The sequence below is a fragment of the Leptopilina heterotoma genome, unplaced genomic scaffold, assembly GCF_015476425.1.
Source record: "Leptopilina heterotoma isolate Lh14 unplaced genomic scaffold, ASM1547642v1 Lhet_281, whole genome shotgun sequence".
Classification (NCBI taxonomy): Eukaryota; Metazoa; Arthropoda; class Insecta; order Hymenoptera; family Figitidae; genus Leptopilina; species Leptopilina heterotoma.
Genome location: NW_025110988.1, coordinates 180,005 through 200,364, shown reverse-complemented (window position 1 = coordinate 200,364; position 20,360 = coordinate 180,005). Strand labels below are relative to the sequence as shown.

General features: G+C 26.0%; 2 protein-coding genes across 4 annotated transcripts in view; one reads left to right on the top strand and one right to left on the bottom strand.

Moving 5' to 3' along the window:
- LOC122504141 (tetraspanin-5) overlaps window positions 1-20,360 on the top strand; it is a 180,318-nt gene that overhangs the window by 71,483 nt on the left and 88,475 nt on the right. The gene's annotated exons all lie outside the window — the stretch shown is intronic.
- Window positions 1,292-20,352, bottom strand: LOC122504140 (SET and MYND domain-containing protein 4-like). Of its 3 annotated transcripts, none has more exons than XM_043615069.1 (6): window positions 19,969-20,339; window positions 3,437-4,189; window positions 3,018-3,262; window positions 2,701-2,853; window positions 1,822-2,133; window positions 1,292-1,509 (listed from the first exon to the last, which is right to left on the bottom strand). In XM_043615069.1, exons 1-6 carry the CDS (start codon window positions 20,150-20,152, stop codon window positions 1,471-1,473), a joined length of 1,686 nt encoding a protein of 561 aa, XP_043471004.1. In that variant the 5' UTR covers window positions 20,153-20,339; the 3' UTR covers window positions 1,292-1,470. The 3 variants fall into 3 exon arrangements, with proteins under 3 accessions (XP_043471004.1, XP_043471003.1, XP_043471005.1); XM_043615068.1 differs by lacking the exon at window positions 19,969-20,339 and adding an exon at window positions 13,844-14,215; XM_043615070.1 differs by lacking the exons at window positions 1,292-1,509; window positions 1,822-2,133; window positions 2,701-2,853; window positions 3,018-3,262; window positions 3,437-4,189 and adding exons at window positions 14,955-15,509; window positions 15,631-15,942; window positions 16,554-16,706; window positions 16,794-17,032; window positions 17,329-18,078 and having other exon boundaries at window positions 19,969-20,352.

Sequence of the window (20,360 nt, the reverse complement as noted above, 5' to 3'; positions counted from 1 at the left end):
AAATGACTTTCTTTGTATGCCTTAAAGTCCATCCGAATCCAGCAATCCAAAATTTAGATTTTACTATCCAAAAGGTGGTATTCAGTTTTCGTTTTCCTATTTTTCGTCGACGATAAAACGAAATTTTCTCTCTAATATGTTCTCTTTGAGATGGTGCAAAGCCTATTAAAAATGTATAATAGTTTCGCTGTAGAAAATAGAACGTGGAAAAGAAGTTTTTTTTTCTTTTTTTTTTTGGATAAACTGAATAGCAAACAAAACAGCAACATATACGAATTCGCGCATCGTCATTCGGGTCAACGACGTATAGATACGTGGGCGGCGTTTCGAGTTTACCGTTGGGACACAACACACCGTTCAAAACTGAATTAACCAGCGAAAACACGCGTGACATGTAGAACCTATATATACAGCCCACAGTTTGATGTGATACATTGAAATGGAAAAAGCGATTCATGACCCGAAACTGTTATTATCAGAGGCTGGAAACATTAAAGCCAAATGTGAATTTTTTTTTTTATAGGCTCGCACACTTTTCTCTCTTTATTTTCTTACTTTATTTTCTAATTTCCTCTTTTACTATATATAAAAGTTTAGAACCGAACTTTTTTAACACAACCCAAAATCTGTTTTCTGTTTTAAATGTTTCCTTATTGCTGACATTGAACAGCGAATTTTTCAGAATGAGAATTAAATTCTGAAATTTAAAATTTATTAATTTATATTTTTTAATATTAACGCTAAAAGAGAAATTTTTTTAACACCAAGGAGCAAATAATTTTTGATATACCGACTAAATATCAAATGAATTTATCAGGATAAATTCGAGGACAGATAATACTAAAATAATAATTCACAAGAAAAAGTCAGTTACTAATTAAAATTAGTAAACATTTTTACTAATTTAAATTTAGAGAGTAAAAAAAAAAATGCTTATTTTTTAATAAATTTTATAAAAAAAATAATTTATAATTTTTATTTTTTAACTAAATTTTTTAATTTATCCAGAGGATTAAAGAGTGAACAATAAATTACATTTTTTTTTATTTATTAAACAAATTTGTTGAATTTTTATACATATTTTTTTATGTGCTTAAGTTAATGTTTTAAAATCATAAAACACAATAAAGTACTTATGTTTGAAGAGCTGATCGTAAAAACAAAATATAATCATAAATGCTTTTAAAGCTTCATTGTTTCTCGTTGAACGAATTTTTTTTTTGACGTTTAAACATCACTTTAAGTACACTATCTTTTTGGATTAAATTATATAAATTAACTTTCTTGTTTCTTAAGTGTAATTTTTATGTTTGATTTTTTTCTGCTTCAAAGAATGTTAATGTTTAAACTCGACAGAAAACGACTGTAACATTTTTACACTATTAAATAGTGATTATTTATCAAGAGCAATAGTTTAAATAATATCTAATAGTTAGATTCTTAGCTGTGCTTTGTAGAATTCTTTTTTTCTTACAAAAGTTTCAACAGTCTTAAAATGTTAGGAACCTCCTGAAAAAAAGATTGGAATATTTTATTAAAACAATATTGTAATTGAATGAATTTTTTATTTTATAATTTTATACTAATATTTTATTCATTGTTATTATTATTTTATATTATTATATTTATAATTATTTCATATTATTATTTATATTTATTTTTGTTGTTACTTATAATTTATTTAAATATGAAATAAAAAATAATCGATTTTAGTAATTCAAGTTTAATCAAAATAGAATAAATAAATAAAAAAATTGAATTGTTAAAAATAATATCTTAGAGAATTAAATACATATTAAAGTATTAAAATAAAATAAATACCTCATTGCTGGATCCTAAATGAGCATTAACAAGTGCGAATTCTATTCGTTTTCCTTCCAAACACGGTCCAGGATATTCGTTCACAACTAATTTTAATAGTTCCCATAGACTTTTTGTGTCGTTTGGCTTGTTGATTAATTTCTTTTTCAATTTTTGTGGAATTTTTAAACGTCTTTTCAATTCACACTTGAAATTGTAATTCCTTATGCATGCCTCGCATTCACAATTGAAAAATTTCATTTCATTGAAGAATTTTTTTCTCTCGGCGGCTGTTTTTTCCACCACTGCATGCGTCATATAAGCCACACAGACCTATAGAAAAAAAGAAAATTTTTATTTGACATTTTTTTTACTTTTATTCTATTTTATTCCATTTTATTTTACTGTTTTTCCTTTTTATTTTATTTTATTTCAGTTTTTTATTTTTATTTTATTCTATTTCAGTTTTTTATTTTTATTTTAATCTATTTCAAGTTTTTGTTTTTATTTAATTCTATTTTAATTTTTTCTTTTTATTATTTTTCTGTTCTACTGTTCTACTTTTTTATTTATTCTATTTTTTTTCTGTTTTATATTTTTCTAATGTTTTAAACTTTTAAGTGAGCACAATTTTTTTCTATTTGAATATTTTCGAAAACTAATATAATAAAATAAAAAATCATAGAATTAGAATATTTCTTTAATTTTTTCTGAATTAAAAAAATATTTTTTAAGAAAAGTTAAAGAAAATAGGTAAACAATCGTTCAATTGAACGTTCGAAACTTTAGGGTCATAAAATATAATATTACATATTTTTAATAACATCAGAAATAATTTTTTTTTCTCTATAACAAAAAAGTGAAAGAAATGATGAAATTTTAATTATTTTAATTATTTACCTGTTCTCCTTTTTGAATGTTTTTGCAAGCTCGCAATATTTTTTTATCCTTCTTATCGTACCACAATGCATTGTTGGCGCATGAATTATTTAAATAATTAAATACTGGGTACATTGCTAATGCAATTCTTCTGTCGGTATTACTTCCTTGTATCTGAAAACAAATTTTAATCAATTTTGGTTAAGAATTGGTTTTTTCAGTTATAAATTTATAAATTGTTTACAAATTTTCGCTCAAATCTTTAAATTTGCAACTCAAATATCTCTAAATTTTTATAATTATTAATTAGCAAATTTTTATTTGAATATTTATCTTACTCCGTAGAGATTCATTTGGCAAACGTAGCTCAATTTTAGAAACAGATATCCAATTTTAATTGTATTTTCATAAGTGGCTCGTCCTTTCAAGAAATCAGTGTCTTTCCTTAAAGTGTCGGCAACAACAGCAGCATTCACCCAGTGCATAATATCCTTTCGCTTATCCGTATGAGTTAATAAACTGAGTAATGCTTCTGGTTTCGTGCCATCTAATTTGCCATCATTGAAACCACTTGTTCTGTCACCTAAAAAATTTTTGAATTTTTTATGTTTTAGACTTAAATTATTATTTGTGTTCTCCTGTCGACTTTAGTTAATTTAATCAATAAAAGGCCTTGTAATAATGATAAGGCAATACGTAATTAGAATACAAAAAAAGTAAACAATAAATAAATTATCATTCGAATAATTTTTATTACCTTTACACTTTTCTATTTTTTCCATTTTGCTGTAAATCTCCTCGAGATATTTTCCCCTATTAGTCGCTTCAATAAGTGATCTCAGAGCCAAACTTCGTGAATTCGTTGGATATCTTCGAGTAACTTGACATTCAATTTTGTGCATTTTTTTGAAACCTATTAATTTACATTCCTCCGAACAATAAATGACGGCTCTGCAATATTCACAGGGAATTGGATTTAAAATTGAAAGAAGACAATTGTCACAAATTGAATTTTCAATTCCTCCATTCAGTACTTTACAACTCTCTGGTAATAGTACGCGTACAAATGGTTTTTGTATCATTAGAACATCGCCAACGTTAATGTTTTGTGTTGCAACATAATGTCGTCCAAATTTTGCATTGTACTCTAAAGCGAGTGCACTAGAGACTCCAACTAATTCTTTACTCTCACCGTATATTATTTCTTCTTGTTGTTCATCAACATCTTTGGGAGTGACGGACAATCTGTTTAGAGTATCGTTTAAATTCAATGCGTGAATTATTGTTTTTCTTTTTTCTAAATAATTTTTTTCTTCTTGAGATTCTGTTAATTTTAGAGCCCGCTCAATGTCTTGCAATGATTCCGAATATGCTTTCAATTTTTGCAGTGCTATTGAACGTTCTCTGTAAAATGATGCGATATGTTTTGAAGATCCAGGTGCTGAGACCAGTGCCTTGTTGAACAGAGACAGAGCTTCTTTATTGTCATTTCTATTCAGCGCCTGTATTCCTAATTAGGACATAATTTTTTTTATTACATAATTTTAGATTTGGAAAAATTTTTTAATTTTTAGAATAATGCCTCAATAGTATCAATATGTTCCTAAAGTTTTGAACGTTCAAATAAAAGATGATATTTTTTAGTTTAACGATATAATTATTTTTCTTTTTTGGATGGTAATTTTTAAAAGTAGGTAACTAAGCAGAAAAGAATTTTGTCCATTTGAACGTTTAAAACTTTAGGAAAATATTAATTACAACAAAAATTGAATTTTATGTATTGACAACAAAAATTGAATTTTATGTATTGTTTGTAGGGGAACATAGTCTAGGTCGGCCACCTTTTTGACTTTTGTTTATAACTTTTTTTTAAAAATGAATTTGGACAATTAAAGTATATGGTTGGAAAGTCCTGTTTAATAGGAACATTTTTTCTGTACAAAGTAAATTGACAGGTTTAAAAATGAAAAAGTTATAAAGATTTAAAAAAAAAAAAATTTGTAGTCCAGGTTGGCCATTACAGTCAAGGTCGGCCATGTTTAAAATTCAAAGGGCATTAATCGTTAAAAAATAAAATAACATGTTTGGAGTTACGGAAAATTGATTCTTTATTGTTTACAGTTTGTAACTTAATGAAATAACAAAATAATAACAATAAACAATATAAAAAAATAAATTTAAATAAAAAAAAGTTTTGCACTAAAATATTAATAAAATTAAATAAAAATATTAATAAGATGATCAATTATATTATGAGTTATACAGAATTGCAGTTTTTGCAAATGAAGTAGCTCGTTCTCAACTTTGCGCATTTTAAACACATAGTGGCCGACCTTGGCAGTAAGTAACATTACCGAATTGTTGTAACCATAAAGAAATACGTTTCGGGATTCGATTTTTTACTTTGTTTTCCTTTCAACCATGAGTCCCACAAATTTTCTGCATACTTGCCTTGACGATTCAATTTGTTTTTTATCTTTTATTAATGGTTTTTCACATTATGCACAAAACTTTTTTTGAGCTTTTTTTGTACCGACGTCACAGAAAACACAATTTTCGATTTTCTGAAAATGTAATTGAACAAAAAGTTAGGTTTCACTAAGACAAGCTTCGACAAAAATGCGCGTAGGTGGCGCTAGTGAACTTGACAAAAAAACGCGAGTGGCCTACCTAGACAGTAGGCCAACCTTGACTACATTCCCCTACCTATTAAAATATGGTAATTATTTATTATCAATATATTAATTAGTACTGTCAATATAATTAGTACTATTCATATTATTAATAATTCTATTAATATAATTTTTTATTAACAATATTACTAACAATATTAGTACCATCAATTTAATTATTAGTACTATTATTAAAATAATTTTTTATCAATATAATTATTTATTAACAATATAATTGTTAGTACTATTCATATAATTTTTTATTATCCATAAATTGATTATAGTGCTATGAATCGCTATCTATTATCAATAAAACCATTTGCACTAACAATATAATTATTTTTGTTGAAAAAATATTAAAATTGAAATAATTTAAAATTATTAGTACTATAAAATTAATATTTATTTTATTAAAAATATTAATTATTTTTGTATTTCAAAACGGATTAAATACAATTTTTTTTTCTCTATAAACATATGAAAATTACATAATAAATAAAAATATAAATTATATTATAATATAATTATACATAAGTATTTAAAGTTAGAGATAACAAAAAATTACTGAGTTGCAATTATTATTATTATTATTAAACTTTAGGAATCCATTCAAGTCAAAGCATGTCACGAAGTGAAATAAATAAACAACTTAAATAACTTATGTTTTTTTTTATTGATTAAAGATCAGACTTTTGTCGTAACAAAAGTCAGTCTATTCGTAGGTATAGTGTTAGGTACAATGCTGTTAGATGGTGGGTGAGCTTGGTATTTAACCCATCAATTGTTACTCAATCCCTTGATTCTAAACCTTATCTTATTTAATATAAATTAGGTTACTTAAATACAGAGTTTCGGCTGTTTTCCTAAAATTACCAAATTGACATAAAAATAAGTAGTTCAAGGGTTTACAAATACAAAAGTTTTACACGTGCGTTACACCCTCTTTGCTAGATATGTTTTACACCTGGAAAACGTTTATTTTGATAATTTCCTGAATCTTATAGGTTTGTCATCTAATTTACTTTCTTCGGACGTACTGGGTGTATATGTTACTAATTGAGGTGATATATCGTTTTTAATTTCGTTTTTTGTACAAAACAAATGGATACAAATTTTTGGGATATTATCTTTTACAATTTTAAAAAATCCACATTTACATAACATAAATACAGTGGTACATATTATAAAAATATATCCTAAATAACTGAGTGTTTCATTAACCGTTTCCTTCCAAGATTTAGTCCTTCTTTCCAAATTTATATTATTGATTGTATTTTCTATTTCATTTAATGTTTTTCCTAAACTAGTTATTTGATTTGAATCTACTTGGTTTTGTAACGGTATTATTCGGTCTTTTAACATATTTAACTCGTTCTCAGAATAGGGAATAGTTATATTTTTGAAATATTTTTTATATTTTACTATTATATTACTTTTCTTTAATTTTATTATTGAATCATCGAGGCTTAAGATGCAATTTTCTTGGGTTGTAATTAATGTTGGGGAGCTAATTGATTTTTCACTATTCTGAGAATTACATAAAATTTGTAAATTCATCGGAGATTGTGGTATAAAGATATATCCTTGTTTGTCCTTTAATTGAATAAAAACATATTTATCAATTTTCAACACACTCATTTCACAAGTTTTAATATCAATAGATTTTGTTTTTGATTTAATGATTTGTGTTTCGCATGTTTGTACGTCCGATAAAATATATGTAGGATGATTTCTCGAACAAATAAAACTTTTATCAGCTTTTTTACATTTTTCTATTTCGTTTTCGGATATAGGAACATAAAAGGTTTTAATGGAATTTATTAGGATATATTGTTCTCTAGGAACTGGAATAATAAAGTGATCTCCAATCTTTTGAGGAATAGGGATTAAATGTTGGATATAATAATCATCGGACTCTAATATAGGAACTTTAATCGAGTAGATTAAGGTTTGACTATGAATAACAATACTTATTTCAGACATATCTATAATATGTTGAAACATATTTTTATTTAATGGTATACTGAATTTGGTGTTATATTTATTTTCAAATTCTATTAATGCTTCTATTAGTAATGATGGTGTTAAAATTTGTGGATGCACTATACCGTGCTTTCCATCATTAATAGAATTTATCAACAAACCAACATCTTGACTTAATTCGTCAATAAGCATCGCTACTATAGTAATTTGATTAGAGAATATTATATTTTTTGTGTTATTATTTACTCCTTCTGTTAAACGATTAAATTTCTCTATATTTTCTTTACTATGTCTTAATAAGATCTCGGGATTGTAGGATGATTCTAGAATGCTTTTTATAACTTTAGTTTGGTTTTTTATAGCGCTCGCGAGTTTTGCATTGTTGTCGTATAATTTATCTAATTCTGAATTGACATATGATAGATCATTTTCGTCTAATGATCCAAATAATGTTTTTGATACAGTTCCGACGAAATTAAAGAGACCGCGTTTGTTTCTATTGACTTTTCCTATTATTTCATTAAACAGTATTATTTGATCGTTTAATCTTTCCAATCTAGCTTTAAGTAATTTTAATTCGAAGTGTTCTGTGCATCTTAAACATATGTTGTATGTAGCGGTGTATATTTTCTCAATTTCTTGATAACGAGTGTCTATGTTGTCGGTTTGTATAGCAAAGAATAGATTCGCTTGTTGTAGTTTTCAAAGGAATTAATAACAAATATTTTGTTAAAACATCTTGAATTGATAAGATATATTCGTTACCTTCTTGTGTAACTGGTAACGGTCCAAATATATCCATAGCTATTTTGTCGTTTGGCTCTAAGGGTGTGTCTGGGATTATTGCTGGTTCTCTTCTTCTGATTCTGGTCAATTTTTGTTCTTGACAAGTTTTACATCTTTTTACTGCTTTAATAATATCTTCTTCCATTCCTTTCCATATCCCTTTTTCTCTTGCCTTTATTATTGTTTTATGTTCTCCAAAATGTCCTGTGGAAATATTTCCATGTGCTTCTTGAATAATTGCATCCCTTTCTTCTATTGTTAATTCTCTTGTCATACTAATACAAACATTTGTTTTTAACTCTTCTTCTGTGATGTTCATTCTTTGTCGAAGAAAATTAATTATTGTTTTTATTTCTTGTTGTTCTAAAGTTGAGAATAGAGGATCGCATATGTGAAATCTTAATGTTTTAAATCCTTTATTTAATTGTTGTGTGATACATAATTGTAATTTATTTATCCAATTTGACAAATGGTATTGTTCTAAACAGATAAAATTCCTTTTTGGTTCAATTAGTGGAATATCTTTGTAAATTTCTGTCCAAAGTTTTCCATTCGCATTTGGTTTGATTGTGATAATGTCATTTGGAGTAGTCTGTTTCCAGATTTCGTAATCATTTATCAACAATGCATCGTCAGTGGTTGTGTTTAAAAGTTTCTTCAAATTTTCAAGTTTATCTGGATCACCTGTGAATTCTTGATCTAATATTTGATCTATTTCTTGTGTTGTCAGATGTAATCTAGATAGTGCGTCTGCTGCTTGATTCTCTTTACCTTTTTTATATTCGATGACATATTCGTATTCCTCTAATTTAAGTCGCCAACGTAATAGTCTTGATGATGGATCTTTAACATTAAATAGCCATTTTAATGCTTGGTGGTCTGTTTGAATAATGAATTTTTTTCCTAGTAGATATTGCCGTAATCTTTTTACTCCCCAAACAATTGCTAATAATTCTTTTTCTGTAGTGCTGTAATTCGTTTCCGCTTTATTTAATGTTCTAGAAATATAACAAACGGGATGTCCGTCTTGAGAAAGCACTGCACCAATACCTGTATTACTTGCGTCTGTGGTTAAGGTGAATTCTTTCTCATAATCTGGATATCGTAATACTGGTGATGAACATAAGAGTTTCTTTAATGCATTGAAACTTTCTTCACATTGATTTGTCCAATTGAATGGTTGATCTTTCTTTGTTAATTCTATTAAGGGTTTAGCTACTGTTGAGTAGTTCATGATAAACTTCCTGTAGTATCCTGAGAGACCGAGAAATGATTTAACTTGTTTTTCATTCATTGGTTGTTTAAAGTTTTGAACTGCTTCTATTTTATTTGGGTTTGGTTTGACTCCTTCTGATGTAATTAGATGTCCTAGATATTCTAATTCTGGCCTTAAGAATTCACATTTGTCTGGTTGAAGTTTCAACCCAGTTGCTCTTAATCTGTCGAACAATGTAGTTAAATTTTTATTGTGTTCTTGTAATGTTCTTCCGAATACAACGATATCGTCGAGATAGGCAAAACAAATTTTTCCGATGAGCCCTCTCAATGCTGTATCAATCATTCGTTGAAATGTTGCGGGTGCATTTTTAAGTCCAAATGGCATTCTGTTAAAATGAAAATGTCCATCAGATGTAGAAAAACCTGTATATTTTTTTGACTCTTCTTCCATTGGGATTTGGTGAAATCCAGAACTCAAATCAAGTGCTGAAAAATACTTTGCTTTTCCCAAATGGTCGATAATATCTTCGATTATCGGTAAAGGATATGCATCTAAATCAGTTTTGTCATTAAGTTTTCTGAAATCTATCACCACACGCCATTTCGTTATACCTGATGCGTCTTTCTTTTTTGGTACTATCCACAAAGGTGAATTGTACGGCGTGTTAGAATGAGAGATTATGTTTTTCATTATCATATCATTTACCTGAGTATTTGCTTCATTGCGATGTACTTCTGGTGCGCGATATTGTCGTTCATTTACAGGTATATTGTCCTTTAATATTATTCGATGTGAAGCAAGGTTGGTACAAGGTAAAGGATCTCCTGGAAGTCCAAAAATGTCGTGATACATTGTGATTATTTTCTCTATTCCTTCTTTGTTTTCCATTTCTATGTGATCAAGCCTAACATTCTCCTTTAATAACTTAAGTCGTTTATTAAACTCTTCTATTGTTAATGCATGAATAACTTCTCTTCTATCTGGTAGTGTCTTTATGTGTTTGTATTTGATTTCTTCTTTACGAATTTGCATTGGTTCGTTTGTTGGGTTACATAAAGGTACTTTTATTTCAGAATTGCGAATGCGAAAAATTCCATCAGGTACATAGGGGCAATCTTCTATAATTATATCCCCATGTTTCTTATGTATTTCTATAGTAATTAGTTGAATAGAATTTTCTGGTAAAATAATCGTGTCAGTTTCTAAAGTGTGTGTTATCTTATCTAGAGTGAGACTATTGTTACAAAGATTAAAATTGTAATTTCGTAAAAACGGTAACCCAATTATTCCATCTTCTGGCATTGGAAAATCGTTTGGAACAATTAGAAATACATGTGTTTTTTCTTGAAATGTTAAATTTACTATTTCCGTGGTTGTGTGAGTGTCCTTACCCATTTTAAATGTTTTTATACTACTTTCTTTTTTACAGTTTTCATCAATCAATTGTTCTTTAATTAAATTAACTGATGCTCCACTATCTACTAATAATCTGGCTGGTCGTACTGTTCCTGATAGGTTTCCTCGTATTGAAACGAGTTGTCCTGAGATGGTTGATACTCGGTTTCCTCTATCGTGTTTAGTTCGTCTATGTCTGATTCTGTCTCCGTCTCTGGTGTTTCTAAAGACAGGTGGTTCACTCTTTGAGGTGGTCGGTTTGTGGAAGTTCCCGAAGGAAAATTTTTTTGTTTAGCATAACATTGGTTTTCGTTGTGTCCTAATTTTTTACAAAAGCTACATTGCATTAAAAGTCTTTGTTGTAGTGGGATGTTATGGTTTGGAACCTTTTTATCAAATGATTGATATTTTGATCGGAATTCTGGTTTTGGAACAGGAATCAAATTTTTTTTAAAGTTTGTAGTTGTCGCAGGTTGTGATCTTGCAATTGGTTTGTTTCTTATCTTATTTCTTTCTATTAACCAAACTTCAGATTGAATAGCTAATTGTTGAGCTTCTCTGATATCTTTAGGATTTTTTGATAATACCTTATCAGAAATGTCTTCCCGTAAATTTAAAATGTATTTTTCTAAAATGGTTTGCTCCTCGTTGTTTATGGATATTTTTCTCTCCAAATTAGTTGGGTATTTTGCTTGTACAGCATACAAAAGTTCGTTTCTCTTTTGATTGAATCTTATGTTGTAATTTTGGGTAGATTCTCCAGATCCTTGGATAACTTGAGCTAATTTTGTTCTATGTGTTTCTAAGGAACCTGTTGCCCCGAAATTAGTTCTTAAAACTTCGAATAATTCTTCGTAAGTTTCGATATTTAGAAATCTAATTGCTTTTTCTGCTTCTCCTTCTATTCTTTCGGATATAATCCAATTTAACAATATTCCTGGATTACTACATTGTTTTTTAATTTTTTTTATTAATGTAATAAATGATTCTACACCTATGTCGTCTTGTCCGTTGAATTTCTTTATTAATTTTACTGCGTCTCTTGCTGGGATTAAATCGAGATGAATTTCTTCCGTTTTGTTTGTACTGTGTAAAGTGTCATCTTTTGTTTGTTTTGTGTCATGTTCAGTCGTATTGGATTCTTCGTCAGATCGGAGTAAATTAAAATTTGCGGCTAAAGAAGAGATTTCTTCTTTTCTTTGATTAACTGCTAACTCTATTCTTTCCATTCTGTCTACAATAGCTTGAAGAGTGTTTTTTATCTCTCCTGTATTTGATTCACTCATTTTTATAAGTGTATAAGTGTATAAGTGTATGAAAAAGTTTATATATTTTATAAAATGTTATATTTTTTATTAAATGACGAGTGTAAATGTCGCGTCACGATAATAAATAATCAATAGCAAAATTTTACAAATAATAAATCCGTAGAATAATTATTGTAATATAAATACATTCATAGAAAAATCTAACGTTTTAATGTTAAAATATTATTTACGTGATTTTTGTAAACGTTGAAAAGATGATCCTTGAGATGTATGACTGCTAATGATGAGCAAGACCTTTGAGTTGGATGATGTTCCTGGATGATCCGTAGAAGTCCGGGTAACAGCAAGGATGTTCCAACTTATGTTCCTGGCAGTTGATGATGTCACGCCTTTTCGAGTTTATTCTCGAGGAGTTACTGTCAAACCTACTTAATTCAGCCTGATTACGTATTCTCCTGATTTGTTCTTTTATTCCCAGGATAGAACAACGTATTGTTCAATTGAGAATCCTGGCAGGATCGCCAAATTTTTATGTCACGAAGTGAAATAAATAAACAACTTAAATAACTTATGTTTTTTTTTATTGATTAAAGATCAGACTTTTGTCGTAACAAAAGTCAGTCTATTCGTAGGTATAGTGTTAGGTACAATGCTGTTAGATGGTGGGTGAGCTTGGTATTTAACCCATCAATTGTTACTCAATCCCTTGATTCTAAACCTTATCTTATTTAATATAAATTAGGTTACTTAAATACAGAGTTTCGGCTGTTTTCCTAAAATTACCAAATTGACATAAAAATAAGTAGTTCAAGGGTTTACAAATACAAAAGTTTTACACGTGCGTTACAAGCAGAAATGAAACACGCATTTTCTCAACGTACAGCTCAGTTGTTCTTATCAGAAACTATAAACAATTTTAATACAGAAGACTACAATAGGCTTTCAAAGACATTATAATAAGAATGAATAAATACCTCTGAAATTTTATTACTTTTACATAAATTGTTTTCAATGTAATAAAAACTATAATTACTAAACACAATTTTTACTGTTATTAATTATTAACTCAATAGTATTAATAATTAATAAATAAAACTAATTATAGACTTAACAATTTTATAGCCTAAAATTATTTTTGTCATTAGAAACTATTCTCTTTTATTATTTGTAAATTTTTTATTAATTTAGTTTTAATTAATATTAATTGAATATAAATTAATTATTACATTATAATTGAATTGTTATTATATGAGAATTTATGGACCCGTTTATGGAATAAATAAACTTAATTTAATTGAATATTAATTAATATTTGCTATTTGTTAAAACGGTTTCTTCTTAATTATTTTTATTGCAATATAATAAATAAAAAAAAACAAATCAAATAAAAAAACAAATAAATTAACATTTATTATTACTTAATTTAATTAATACTTTAATAATTACAAAAATAAAATGTTTAATTAATTATTAATATTGATTAATATTTATAATTTACATATTTATAATTCATTATATATATATATTTAAAATTAACAGTAATTAATTGTTTGGAAAATAAAAAAATTTTGATTTCTTTATTTATTTCCTTGACAAATTTGTGCTTCTTCAATAAAACATTTTGATATCTTTATTTGTAAATAAATGGGCTTTAAACCTTGATAATGCGATGTCATTTAGTGAAAGTAAACTAATATTTAGTCTCAATTTATTTTATTATCATAATATTCAGTTATAAAAGTATATTATTCGGTCTCGAGGTTTGTTTTCTGGAATTTTCTGGTTTTCTCAAGTATTTGAGGTTACGTTAATAATGAAAAAACAAATATAAATTTCCTTACCTTGAGCAAATTCTTCCAATGCTTGTTTTTCATTTTTCTTTGCACCTAAATTACTCATTTTTTCACATGCTTCCAAAAGTACCAATACCTGTGGTGAAGCAGGTGATGATTCAATTACAAATAATGATCGAATTATATCCTTCAATAGGAAATCTTCCGAAAACGAAAGCAGAAGATTGTCCATATTGATAATAATAATAATTTATGCACAAAACTTTTTATTAATCACGAATTATCGTTTCTTTTTTCACTCAAAAAATATTATTATTAATCGGTTATTATTTATACACGTTGACAAATATGCCCAGAATCGTTTGGCTGATAATGAAACAATGAACATGAACAAAGAGGTTACAATACAAGCAGAATGGCATAGACGGGAATCACCGATTCATTAGTTTTCTTTTCATCAGCAGGAATACCAATTTCTTTGGTGAAAACAAACGAAACTTCCCTATGGTTAGAAATGAAATATTTCTATGAAAATCTGAATTTAAATTTCGAAATGATTCAATTTTAAGAGTATTGTTATTGAATATTTTATAATTATTTAATATAATTAAATAATGAAATATTAATATATAGATAATAATAAAATATAGTTAAATAGTAATTATTTTTATTCCATATAGATATCGAATATTTATTTTAGTATTTAATTAAATTCAATTTTATTACATTTATTTTAATTTAATTTTAGTTTATTTAATTTAAATTTAATTAATTTGATTCAATTTAATTCAATTTAAATAAAATCAAATTAATTTGATTTTATTCAATTTAATTCGTTTTAAATCAATCTAATTTAATTAAAATTTGATTTGTTTTCATTTGACTTAATTACGTACATTTTTTTGAACTTTATATAATTTTCAAAAATTAATTTAATTTTTTTAACTATATTTAAGATTAAATATTACTAAAAAAAAATTAATTATAAATATTCAGATGAAATCAATTTTTCAAACATTGCTAATGATTATGAGACTTTTTAAGATAAACAATAGTTAAATGCTTTGATATATAAAAATAATTTATAATTTTTATTTTTTAACTAAATTTTTTAATTTATCCAGAGGATTAAAGAGTAAACAATAAATTACATTTTTTTTTATTTATTAAACAAATTTGTTGAATTTTTATACATATTTTTTGATGTGCTTAAGTTAATGTTTTAAAGACTAAAACACAATAAAGTACTCATGTTTGAAGAGCTGAACGTAAAAACAAAATATAATCGTAAATGCTTTTGAAGCTTCATTGTTTCTCGTTGAACGAATTTTTTTTTGACGTTTAAACATCACTTCAAGTACACTATCTTTTTTGGATTAAATAATATAAATTAACTTTCTTGTTTCTTGAAAGTAATTGTTATGTATGATTTTTTTTTCTTCATAGATTGTTAATGTTTAAACTCGACAGAAAACAAATGTAACATTTTTACATTATTAAATAGTGATTATTTATCAAGAGCAATAGTTTAAATAATATCTAATAGTTAGATTATTACAATGTATTATAATGTATTAAAATTATTATCCACATTTAGTAATATTTATGGTATTAAAAAAAGGTAATAAAAATAAATTCCTCAATTCTTAGCAGTGATTTGTAGAATCTTCTTTTTTTACAAAAGTTTCAACATTCTTAAAGTGTTAGGAACCTCCTGAAAAAAATATTGGAATATATTAGTAAAATAACCTATTAAATATTTTTTATATATTAAATATATATTAAAAATATATTAAAATATTAAATATATCAAAGTATTAATAATAAATAAATACCTCATTACTGGCTCCTAAATGAGCATTAACAAGTGCGAATTCTATTCGTTTTCCTTCCAAACACGGTCCAGGATATTCGTTCACAACTAATTTTAATAGTTCCCAAAGACTTTTTGTATCATTTGGCTTGTTACTTAATTTCCTTTTTAATTGTGGTGAAATTTTTAAACGTCCTTTCAATTCACACTTGAAATTATAATTCATTATGCATGCCTCGCATTCACAATTGAAAAATTTGTATTCATTGAAAAACTGTTTTCTCTCAGCGGCTGTGCGTACTATCACTTCATTTGTCAAATAAGCTACACAAACCTATACAAATAAAAGAAAATTTTTAGTTTATTCTATTTAATTCTACTTTATTTTTTGTTGTTTTTATTTTATTCTTACAGTCTAATCTGTCGGAATGCAACAGTATTTTAAAAAATTTTTTACATTCCAAAATTTCAAACAAAAATTATTTTCATTTAGTTTCAGAGTATTGTAAAAATATTACAAAATTAATTAATAAAAGAATTTTTTAAAGATTGTTTACTGTAATAAAATTTAAAAAATTGAATTGCATTTCGACAGGTTTCATTGTATTTCATTTTTTTTATTTTATTCCCTTCTACTTTTCTATTTTAATTTTTATTTATTTCCAATATTTTCAAAAACTTCTATAGGTATAATAAAATGAAAAATCGAAAAAATAAAATGTTTACTGTGTTGAAAATTTTTTTTAAAATCATTTATAATTATAATTAAATATTATTTTTTATTTATTATAATTATAATATAATTATAATTAAATATTATAATAAATGATTTTTTATTTTATAATAATAAAAAGAAATTATAATAAAGAACAACAGTTATTTTCCTTTTTGTACAATGACAAAAAAGGGGGAAAAATATTGCAATTTTAATTATTTTAATTATACCTGTTCTCCTTTTTTAATGTTTTTGCAAGCTCGCAATATTTTTTTATTCTTATTATCGTACCACAATGCATTATTGGCGCATGAATTATTTAAATAATTAAATACTGGGTACATTGCCAATGCAATTCTATTTGTGAAACTATGTTTTCGTATCTGAAAAAAAATTTAATTATTTTTTGCTTATTGGATGAATTGATAAATTTATTGGTAAATTAATATAAATTTGTTTATTCCTCTTACTCCGTAATTATTCATTTGGCAAATGTAGCTTAATTGCAGAAACAGATATGCTATTTTAACTGTATTATCATAAGTCGCTCGTCCTTTTAAGAAGTCAGTGTCTTTTCTTAAAGTATCGGCAACAATAGCAGCATTCACCAAGTGTGTATCCTTCAAGTTATCCGTGTAGCTTGATAAACTGAGTAAAGCTTCAGGTTTCATGCCATCTAATTTGCCGTCATTGAAACCACTTGTTCTGTCTAAACAAAATTATTGTAAAATTAGTTTTTAATTTATCGAACAACAGTATTAGAATATTTTAGGAAAATAGATTCTACACTCTAGTAGTGAATTAAAATTCAAAACTTTTTACTAAATGCTTTATTAAATCAATGTCCTTAAACTTTCGGAAATTATGAAATTAAAATTATAAAATTAATTAAATTCTAATTTTTTTCAAATAAAAATTTTACTACAATAATATTGCGACACGTATTATAAAATAAATTAAATTATTATTAAATAAATAAATTCCAAATGTTCCTTTTTTCATTACCTTTACACTTTCCTATTCTCCTCATTTTGCTGTAAATCTCATCTAAATTATTTCCCTTATTGGTCGCTTTGATAAGTGATCTCAGAGCTAAATCTCGTGACATCGATGGAAATCTTCGAGTAACTTGACATTCAATTTTGTGCATTTTTTTAAAATCAATTAATTTACATTCCTCCGAACAATAAATAACGGCTACGCAATCTTCACAGGGAATTGGATTTAAAATTGAAGTAAGACAATTGTCACAACATGAATTTTCAATTTGAGCATATCCCAAAAGAAACTCTGGGAATAGTACGTGTACATATGGTTTTTGTATCATTAGAACATCGCCAACGTTAATGTTTTGTGTTGCAACATAATGTCGTCCAAATTTTGCATTGTACTCTAAAGCGAGTGCACTAGAGACTCCAACTAATTCTTTACTCTCACCGTATGTTATTTCTTCTTGTTGTTCATCAACATCTTTGGGAGTGACGGACAATCTGTTTAGAGTATCTTTTAAATTCAATGCGTGAATTATTGTTTTTCTTTTTTCCAAATCATTTTTTTCTTCTTGAGATTCTGTCAATTTTAGAGCCCTCTCAATGTCTTGCAATGATTCCGAATATGCTTTCAATTTTTGCAGTGCTATTGAACGTTCTTTGTAAAATGATGCGATATGTTTTGAAGAACCAGGTGCTGAGACCAGTGCCTTGTTGAACAGAGACAGAGCTTTTTTATTGTCATTTCTATTCAGCGCCTGCTTTCCTAATTAGGACATAATATTTTTTATTACATAACTTTAGATTTGGAGAAAATTTTTAATTTTTAGAATAATGCCTCAATAGTATCAATATGTTCCTAAAGTTTTGAACGTTCAAATAAAAGATGATAATTTCTAGTTTAACGATATAATTATTTTTCTTTTTTAGATGGTAATTTTAAAAGTAGATAACTAAGCAGAAAAGAATTTTGTCCATTTGAACGTTTAAAACTTCAGGAAAATATTAATTGCAACAAAAATTGAATTTTATATTGTTGGTACCTATTAAAAGGATAATTATTTATTATCAATTTATTAATTAGCAGTGTCAATATATTTAGTACTATTCATATATTATTTTTTATTAATAATTTTATGAATATAATTTTTTATTAACAATAGTAGTACCATCGATTTAATTATTAGTACTATAATATAATTTTCTTTTATCAATAAATTCATTAGTGCTATCAATCATTATCTATTATTAATATATGACTATTGGCACTAACAATATAATTATTATTAGTGTTAAAAATACTAAAATAGAAATAATTTAAAATTATTAGTACTATAAATTTAATATTTATTTTCAATACAATTATTTACCAATTAAGTGGATGATAAAAAAATGAAAAAAAATCTAATGCAGTACACAGAAAAAAGTGAGTGTTATTTTAACACTGAATTCGGTGTTAAAAGTGTCTGCATCAAACTTTAGCTCGGAAGTGTTATTTTAACACCGAAAATAAGGTAAATTTTCTATTATAGAAAATTTATCCTCACTAAAATTACCCTACCAAAATTTACCCGCATCAAAAACAACACTCGCTTTTCTCTGTGTAATTATTATTTACTATCAATAAATAATTATTAGTATCATAAATATTAATTATTTTGGTATTTCAAAACGGATTAAATATAATTTTTTCGCTATAAATATATGAAAATTACATAATAAGAAATAAAAATATGTAAATTGTATAATATATTATATTATTATACACAAGTATTTAAAGTTAGAGATAATAAAAAAATACTGAGTTGCAATTATTATTATTAAACTTTAGAAATCCATTCAAGTCGAAGCAGAAATAAAACACGCATTTTCTCAACGTACAACTCAGTTATCAGAAACTATAAACAATTTTAATACAGAAGACTACAATAGTCTTTCAAAGACATTATAATAGGAATCAATAAATACCTCTGAAATTTTATTAATTTTACATAAATTGTTTTCAATGTAATGAAAACTATAATTACTAAACACAATTTTTACAGTTATTAATTATTAACTTAATAATATTAATAATTAATAATAATAATTATTTTTATTACAAAATAATAAATATATAAAATAAATAAATAAATAAATAAATAAAAATAAATTAACATTTATTACTTAATTTAATTAATACTTTAAGGGCATTTGAACCATGATGACGTCACAGCCTTAAAACACATGCTTTGCAGAACCTATGACGTCATAATGGTTCAAATGCCCTTAATAATTACAAAAATAAAATGTTTAATTAATAATTAATATTGATGAATATTTACAAATTAGGTACATATTTATAATTTATTATATATTTAAAATTAACAGTAATTAATTGTTTCAAAAATTAAAAAATTTTGATTTCTTCATTTATTTCTCTGGCAAATTCGTGCTTCTTTAATAAAACATTTTGATATCTTTATTTGTAAATAATGGGCTTTAAACCTTGATAATACGAAGTCATTTAGTGAAAGTAAACTAATATTTAGTCTTAATTCATTTTATTATCATAATATTCAGTTACAAAAGTATATACGATCTCCTGGTTTGTTTTCTGGTTTTCTCAAGTATTTAAGGTTATGTTAATATGAAAAAACATAATGAATTTTCTTACCTTGAGAGAATTCTTCCAATGATTGTTTTTCATTTTTCTTTGCACCTAAATGACTTGTTTTTTCACGTGCTTCCAAAAATTCCAAAACCTGTGGTGAAGCAGGTGATGATTCATTTACATATAATGATCCAATTATATTCCTTAATAGGAAATCCTCTGAAACCGAAAGCAGAGGATCGTCCATATTGATAATAATAATAATTTATGCACAAAACTTTTTATTAATCACGAATTATCGTTTCTTTTTTCACTCAAAAAATATTATTATTAATCGTTTATTATTTATACTCGTTGACAATTATGCCCGGAATCGTTTAGCTGTTAATGAAACAATGAAGATGAACAAAGAGATTACAAGCAGAATTGGAGAGAAGGGAGAGAAGGAAATCACA

What these genes read in the sequence shown, in the direction of transcription:
- LOC122504140 (XM_043615069.1), bottom strand. Translation starts at nt 20,152, where the DNA reads ATGGACGATCCTCTGCTTTCGGTTTCAGAGGATTTCCTATTAAGGAAT. An exon ending in ATTGGAAGAATTCTCTCAAG is followed by an intron (nt 4,190 to 19,968) that starts GTAAGAAAATTC and finishes TGTCCTAATTAG; the next exon opens with GAATACAGGCGCTGAATAGA. An exon ending in AAAAATAGAAAAGTGTAAAG is followed by an intron (nt 3,263 to 3,436) that starts GTAATAAAAATT and finishes AAAATTTTTTAG; the next exon opens with GTGACAGAACAAGTGGTTTC.